The sequence below is a fragment of the Octopus bimaculoides genome, chromosome 9, assembly GCF_001194135.2.
Source record: "Octopus bimaculoides isolate UCB-OBI-ISO-001 chromosome 9, ASM119413v2, whole genome shotgun sequence".
Lineage (NCBI taxonomy): Eukaryota > Metazoa > Mollusca > Cephalopoda > Octopoda > Octopodidae > Octopus > Octopus bimaculoides.
The window spans coordinates 60,398,283-60,407,398 of record NC_068989.1 but is presented as its reverse complement, the minus strand read 5'-3'; the positions used below and the strand labels follow the sequence as shown (position 1 = coordinate 60,407,398).

Genomic DNA, 9,116 nt, shown 5'->3' with positions numbered 1-9,116 from the left:
TATATATATATATATATATATATATATATGAGAGTATTGTAATTCACTTGAGGCATTGTGTATTGTTTGTAAAGAATAAAAAGTTTTAAATGGTACAACAATGCACTATAATACAAAAAATTAACTATATACCTGTCCTAATTTAGCTATCTATAGTCCGATGATATTTCGGAATACAATTCCTTCTTCAGATATTCTTAGATGGAGTCGCTGCTAAAATCTGTTTTCCAACGACTTTTCTTTTTTCGGAAGCGTCTCAGTAGTGGTCTCACGAAGCTCCTCTTGGAATTCCTCATGAGAAGTGCGTGTGATCGGCTATGTCTCAATATCGTGTGTGTTGGTACATCTGTAGCGCTGCTTCTAAGTTATGTGTTATACGTGCAGCTTCCCTTTTTTTTATATGAATACACAAACACACACACACACACACACACCTATATACGTAGGAGGCGAGAGATATTTGAGGGACTCTTTGGTTATTTTATAAAAAAAAACACACTAATCTAGCATTAACTAAATACGTTTCTAAAACAATTTGTGCACATATTCTGGATAAAGGTTTTTATAAGACTATTCTATGAATCTAGCTTCAGCTTCGATGACTTCTCCAATGCAGGACTGGAATCGTTAACATGCCAGCACTAAATATTCCTTAACCATATCAGAGATCCCCTGGCCAATGGCGAACTTAAGTGAAATTATGGTATTTTGAGGTTCTTGATTAGCCCCACTTTTAACAAAGCTTTAAACGTAATAATCCGTGGGATTTAAATCTGGCGTTTTCAGAAAATACAGATTTGATGTTACATGATCGAAATGATTGTTTGACATATATTCTTTGGCTTTGTGAAATAATGTTGAAGCTCAGTGAAACACGCATGGCCTTCCACTACACACTTCACGAATTTAGGGCTTAATAGTCTATAGCATCTCAATGTATCTGGCAGCATTAAATCCCAAACGTTGTGGAAAGATATGAGGTGGCATAATGACCTTCGTTACTCACTATTCGCAGCTAATTGAAACTTAGTGTGCAATACTCTGAGCACATGTATTGGTTTTGGTTCAAATGTTTATTTCTGAAGAAGAACGAATGCGTGCCATGTTTGTAAAGGCTCTTAAGGCTGTTAAGAAACCGTTTGGCAAAGATCAAATGGTTTTCCTATGCTACTGCAGACGTGGGTTAAAGCTCTCGTCAATACAGACAACTAGCATCGAATATTTCCTCCTCCACAGTTCTGAGAACCTACTTTAAAATCTGGTATTCTTTGGCTATTGCCCTCATTGATTTTCTACTGTCATCATCAACAATATTTTGAAATACTTGAAGGAATTGTTACGTCCTTATAGTGTCCGAACCCGCAGAATATTTCATCATATCTATATACAGACATACATGTATATATGTACATTCATATATGTATGCAAATCTATTTATCTATCTATCTATCTATATATATATATATATATATATATATATATACATACACACACATATATATTCTTAATATCTTTCAATTTAGTGTATTTTAGACAGTGAATGTAAGTTAATTATTCAGTTAATTTATTTAATCACCATTTATTAATTGATCACAAATAGATACTACAAAATGCATTTCTACTCAGTAATGGATTTTTTATTTGTATTATTTCTTAACTCCCAATTACTGTATAGATATAATGACTATAACGAATGTTCATGTTTTTAAATATATTTAATATTTTTTGCATTAAATATAATGGCTTATATATTTTAGCCGTGTTTTATGAATATGTGTGTGTATTTGCGTGTGTATACGTGCTTGTGTGTTTTTATACCCATGTATACACAAACAACACAAACAGATACAGATATCTATGTAGACGTACATAGGTAAATGTGTATTTACACAGTTATATATACCTGACTGTATGAAGGAGTGAAACAGGTAATATGTAAGCTACAGGTAATATGTATAGCTACATATGTTTCTTAAGAGCCCAAGCTCATTACATTAAATATTACGCAAGTAAATCTCCACATCATAGCTAGTCATCAGGCTCAAATTGACTCAAATTGATTAGTTAGTGCTCTATTAATGTTATTACTGCTACTCACATCCGGATTTAATAACTTTCTATTGTTAAGGCGAAGAATAATCCCGGGATATTACTTGTTCCTCTCCTTTATTGTGTATTGTATTAGCATTTTGAGCAGCCTTAGTAGCAAACAGTGAGTTGTATAAAAATTATCAGCTTAAAGAAATTCCTTGTCACTTGAAGATGGGAAAAAGTGTGTAAGTTAAGATGCCAATAAATTATCTTATCGTATATTGTCCACTTTTCTCCTCTGTACTAGCCGCCTACTGCTTCATGCTTACAACTTCCTACTCTCGAGTCCTTGTGTATGTATATGTGTCTGTATGTATAATATATATATATGTGTGTACAATATGCTGGCAGTGCCCCAACATTACACAGCGGTGGGGCTAAAAGTTATAAAAGAATAAAAGCATATACATTATAAATGTATATATTATACGACCAATCCCACACACCTACTCACACTCAGACACACACTCACATATGTGTGTGTTTGTGTCTGAGTGTGTGTGTGTGTGTATGTGTGTGTGTGTGTGTGTGTGTGTGTGTGTGTGTGTGTGTGTGTGTGTGTGTGTGTGTGTGTGTGTGTGTGTGTGTGTGTATTCCTGAACTTATCGTGAACCATCTCTTACGGACGCGTTTATTGATTTCTTTTATTTAAGTATCTTTAATACGTCTAGTTTGTTTCTGTTAAGTTTTTTGAAGTAAAGGTAAATGGTAAAATCTCATTAAACGTTACCAATATCATCTGTTTATCATGACTGATAAATGTTTAAATCAACATTAACCTCAGTCTAGTTTATATTAAAAATTAAAATGATTTGACAGTTATACGGTCCAAGTTGAAAACAATTCAAACATTTTTCTGATAATTGATCATTCTTTTTATGACAAGATACTGATAACTGTGGAAAGGTATGATGTTTTCATTTTACTTATCTGTTTTGGGTGACTTTTGACAATAATTACGTATTTATAACTAAAACGTAGTGTTTCTTTCTGTAAAGAACTTCATTTTAAGTTAGCTAAATGGAAGTTCTCATTAAAGATTAAGTCAAATAACAAAGGCATTAATATAATACATGTGAAGTAATATACAGTAGCTTCTAGTTATGTCTCTTGCAGACATATATCGACTTTGTATTCCATAATGACGCTGGTTTATATTAGTGGTTTACTGCCAAACTAAATGCGTCTACTGCATTGATTTTGTATTTCCACATAAAAACACAAACATAAGTTCTATATAGGTAAACTGTTCAATTACGACTCCTCATATACCTATATATATATGTGTGTGTGTGTGTGTGTGTGTGTGTGTACAACATCACATACTTACACACATATATACACTCACATACAGACATATATACACATGCATATACACACACACAAACACATATATATACACACATACACGCACATATACAGATAGATAGATAGATAGATAGATAGATAGATAGATAGATAGATAGATAGATAGATAGATAGATAGATATGCAGTTAAATTTTTAAGTTCTTTTCTTCCCTCTCAATCAAACTGTTTGAACCAGGTGTTTTCTTGTTTTAAGATTTCATCGTGATGATCTTATAAAAAGTACAGTTAAAATATTTCATAGCAATCTAACATCTCGTATATTGATTATTTTTCCTTTAGTTTCTGGGATTCTCTTTCAAAAGGTATTTTGTAGTGTTTCATCTTATTAAAATTTATATACGTGATAACGTTCTTGTTGAATATTTCTTTAACTTTTGGCCTACATAAATATGATGTTTATTTCCAATATTCACTCATTTTAAACTAAGGTCATATAGATAGAAATGGAAAGAGTCTGGAGTGCACCTTAAATAAGAGGACACGTAACACATATGCACAGAGCTTTAATTATACTGCGGTCTTGGATTCTTCTCTAAATTTTCTATTGAATAAATATCAGAAATGCTTTACCTCACGCAAAACTGCAGAAGCTACTCAGAGGTTTTGCAAGCTCTTCTATTGAATATGGAATTTCGAAAACTCTTTCGAAAGATACCTTTTAAGGTCTAGCCACTGACCACATAGGACACAGCCAGTTCCAGCGACAACACAACAGTAGCCTCATGGAGACTCATCAACTTTGTCCAAAAGCATTCGACGACCTCCATCTCCACCGCCACCATTCGTCCTAACGTCAACATCATCTCTCTACGTACACAGCAACCAGCAACACTTGCACAGGTTCTACCACAACACTGTTTGTGAATTACTTCACCATGGTTAGCAGCAAATACAACCTGCGAGAACTTTTGTACCAAGTGACCGGCAGCAGCATCGTTACCACAACTTTTTGTACGACATGTACCTCAACCGGCTCTGCATTACAGCCACAACTTCTTGATGCAGACAGCATTTCAACTATCGGGTACATTGACTACGAACCGGTATTTATCATCCTTGTGTCTGAACACTCTTCTAACTTCATACTATAGACTCTTTCAATGCTCTGTACTTAACGCACACGCATATCCATGGCTATGCATACACACACTTTGTTCTCATAACGGCCTGTCTATTGTGTATACATGACTCACCACAGATACACATGTTAACCTATCAATAAAATCTTCTCTTAAACATTTTACCCTGTTGTGTCTCTCTTTTCCTACTGGCACTTATACGCATTTATTTTCTTCATATTTATTGTATCGACCGTGTGATGTACTAAGGAGCCATTGTCGTCACCTCACTTCGCACGGTCGTTCACAAATGGTGACTCCGACCAAGGAAAAGGATTTCGGCAGCCACAAAGCTTTATCGTTGTAGATGCCTCACTTGAACTACTGAATGGCAGTTTTCGCTTGCATTCTCAACCAAAAACTATCAATGGCCCGACGTCAGGATATCTTCTCTCGTTCAAGTGAACCTATAGAATTCAGGTTCTTCGCCTCGAACTCGTACCTAGAAGAGTATGCATTTTTCTTACAAGGAAAATACACGGTATTCTTTTAAATATTCTCCTGTTGAATAACGTTTGTTACTAGTAAATATACCAAATGCACCTACGGAAGAACACTTCAAGCAAGTCGACCATCAACTTCCAGCCATCGTTCCTGTTTACCACAATATTAGGATTGCCTCACGTGGTAAAACACAACATTACCAGTTCGCCCGCCATTTGTTGACGGTTTCTTAAACAACAACAACAGAAAAAAAAGAGAAGCACACAAACCAATTTTTTTTCTTTTTCAGCGGACTGCAACACAAGTTTAGCGACTAAAAAAAAGAAAAAGAATTTTTTTCATTGCTGCACACAGTACACATAAAAAAAAATCAAAAATTTTGTTAAGTAAATTTTTTCTTTCGCTCACACGTTACTGTTCCAGCAACACTTTGTTAGTTTTCTTTGATCCTTTTCTTTTTCCTCCTCTGTAAAGAAACAAACTGAGTCTTCCCCACTTACCAGCGTAATCTGGTGACGTCACGCTTTGGTTCGCCCAGTTAGACGCTTATTTTTCGGCCCATGCGGTGCCTCACGAACAGCAACTAAGTCTTTTGTACTGTGGGATGCCTGCCCCTCTTGCACGCTCAGTGAGAGATCTTATCACTGACCCACATCCGGAAGCGACTTATGCTGAGGTTCTCCGACGGAACACCCAATCTGCCAACAGCAAATTCCAGACGCTGATGAAGGATGAGCACCTGGGAGACAGGACCCCATCTGAGTTTCTTCGTCGTTTACGTGAACTCAGTGACACATCGCCTGAGGACAATTCTCTGCTCCGAAAACTACTTTTCTCTCGGCTGCTGCCGAATGTCCAATCCACACTGGCCACAGCGGTCGATTCGAATTCGCTCGACCAGTTAGCCGCCAGGGTGGACAAGATTATTGAGTTCACTGTGCAGCCTTCACCTCATCATACCTGTTCAGACACCGTAGTAGCTTCCTCTACTACCGCTATGTCCACTCCCTCGTCACATGACGACATTTTGGAGAGAGTCAGTGCACGTCGCATGGACACATTGTGGCAAGAACACGCCAGCTCTCGACGTCCTCGCAGCAGAAGCCGTTCTAAGTCACGGTCGACTAGGTCTACTCGAACGGGTTCGAATCTCTGCTGGTATCATGCCACTTTCAAGGAGAAATCCCGTCGTTGCATCCAACCATGTTCGTTCCAGTTGTCGGGAAACTAGTTACGGAAGATTTGAGCACGTCAGACTCTTCCCTCAAATTCTCATCTAATCGTGCATTTTTTGTTAAGGATCGTGTGTCTAGCAAAACATTTATGGTTAACACTGCATCCAGCTGTTCTATTTGGCCTTTGCGTTTTACTTCAGACAAGCCGAAGCAATCTGCCATCAACCTGCACGCGGTAAATCTATCCCCGATAAAAACTTACGGTCAGGTCTCATTACACCTAGATCTCAACCTTCGAAGGGATTTTAGGTGGGTTTTTGTTATAGCAGATCTACCATATCCCATTCTGGGCGTGGACTTCTTAAACCATTTTCACTTATTAGTAGATGTCAGGCGACAGAGACTCGTGGACGATTCTACGTCTTTCTTCACGCCTACTCGTGTTACTACTAATGCTGTTTTGAGTCCGTCACTTTTTGTCGCTACTGCTGGTGACCAGTTCCACTCTCGTTTAGCTTCTTTCCAAGAGCTGGTGGATTCGACTTTCAAATCAGTGAAAGTCACACACTCAACTCGCCATTATATCACTACTTCCGGACCACCCGCTTTTTCGCGTCCACGGCGACTCGCTCCTGATCGGCTCAAAAAGGCTCGTTCTGAGTTCGAACATATGCTTCAACTCGGCCTTATTCGCCCCTCCACCAGCCCTTGGGCATCTTCTCTACATTTGGCAAGGAAAGGGGATTCAGAATTTCGCCCGGTGTGGGGTTACAGACGTTTAAATGCGGTCACTGTTCCCGATCGCTATCCTATAAGGATTCTTCAGGATTTTTCTTCGAACTTGCATGGTTGTACCATTTTTTCCAAAGTTGACCTCATCCGGGCTTATCATCAGATTCCAATGATCCCTGATGACATTCCCAAAACTGCCGTTACCACCCCCTTTGGAAGTTTCGAATTCCTGTTTATGAGCTTCGGTTTGCGGAATGCAATGAGTACATTCCAGAGGTTTATCGGTGAAGTAGTCCGTGGACTTGATTTTGTGTTCGCTTACGTCGATGATTTGCTTATAGCTAGCGACACGCGTGAAAATCATCTCCAGCACTTATCTCTGCTTTTTTCAATTAAGATTAAGTTGAATTAGGTACGTAAGTTGAAGCATGAAGTCAGTCTGCTATTATCCGTACAGCTCGAAGGTGAATAAAATAAGCCGCTGCATTACTACTTGATATCCTGTTGCTTATTTTGATTGCGTGTGTGTGTGTGTGTGTGTGTGTGTGCGTGTGTGTGCGTGTGTGTGTGTGTGTGAGAGTCAGTGTGTGTGCGTGTGTGTGTGTGTATGTACTCGCGCGCACACACACACACACACATATATCAATCTGTACATAATATGGATATACAGATATCATTTCCTTACGTTAGATGTTTAAGAAAGAAGGATATGCCCCAATTAACTGGATAGTCATTTCCTATTCATTTAGATTTACTTATCGAGTGATGTACTGTGTATTTGTTTATATGAAACAATTCTGTATATTCCCTAACATTCGATGTGATTATCCTGATCTGGATTATTTCAGAGTACTAATAAGGTACATGCCCGGAGTACATCTGCGTGCGTTGATATGTCACTGATTACTTATGTACTCTAAAACTAAAAATATAACTTGTGGATGTGAATTCATGATGGAAGTTATACCTACGTATAAAATATTTTAACTCCAAGAAGGGTTATTAAGCGTTGTTAAACGACTTTTTGAATTTACTTATAAGCTTTCTTTATTCGTGTATGCGTGAGTGTGTTTGTGTGTGCGTGTGTCTGTGGATGTGTCAATGTACCTGTATGTGCGTGTGAGTGTGTGTGAGGGCGACAGTTGGAGGAGAGTAATTGTTTTACGTTGTCCGTGTTTGTGCGCGCGCGTCGTATATGTATGTGTTGTCTTAAGTTGAGCGATTTTCATTAATCGCCTCATCTTTTTACAATGTGAATCACAGGCTTAATATTTACATTGAAATCTTGTACTGCAACAAAGTCGGAATGAAGAATGTTTTAAAATGCCTATACGTTCCTTGGTGGCGTTTTAGTTGTATTGTTTCACCTTACGTTTAGATTAATTGCACATGCTTCTAATTGAATTCTTGTTCAATTTTATAAATATGAATCAGAAATATTTGCCTCGTTGTTTTAGTCGGCATTCTTGTAATTCTAATTTTATTTGACAGAGAAATATGAAGCTGTTGCTGCTTATGTCAGCATCGTTTACATTTCTACATTTCTCGGTTTCTCTTCCAATATGTAATACATTGAGATATCTGAGACACACTAGAATACAGTAAGAGCACAAATGATTTCTACAGAGGCATCCTTTTAATATGATTTAATATGATTAGCTTATATCGTTGAAATAATTAGCACTGTCATCATCACCATGATGCATTATCTCCGTCCATCTAACAATGGATCAATTGATATGATATGGCACATGACAAACGAAAGGCCTGCATGCCGAAAGTAAGATAGTTTAACTATAAATATATTACATAGATTAAAGAACTCGGTAACTGCTATTAACAGTTAAAATTTTGTGATAATGCAATTACTGTCGACAAAGAAATGTAAATATAAGCATAAGAATATTTAGATTCGTAATGAAGTTACACAGATTTGGTTCAGTGGTACACGGCGAATAACGCATCAGTAAATTGACTTTTTTGTCACGAAACAGATTTACAGTAAATGAACCTAAATAGATTCTGAATACGAAATATCGGATTATTATTGATAGATAAGAACGAATGTCACATATTATAAATGTACGACTTTGTACGTAATTAAATGACATATTCTGAAAAAACATGCATACATACATATATATGTACATCTATATATACACGTAGATGCAGATATGTACATATATA

At 37.2% G+C, this 9,116-nt stretch overlaps 1 protein-coding gene across 1 annotated transcript; it reads left to right on the top strand.

Moving 5' to 3' along the window:
• The first annotated feature begins 5,626 nt into the window (after nt 1-5,626).
• Nucleotides 5,627-6,253, top strand: LOC106871520 (uncharacterized). The gene has a single exon (XM_014918019.1). It carries the CDS (start codon nt 5,627-5,629, stop codon nt 6,251-6,253), a length of 627 nt encoding a protein of 208 aa, XP_014773505.1.
• Nucleotides 6,254-9,116: the final 2,863 nt, after the last annotated feature.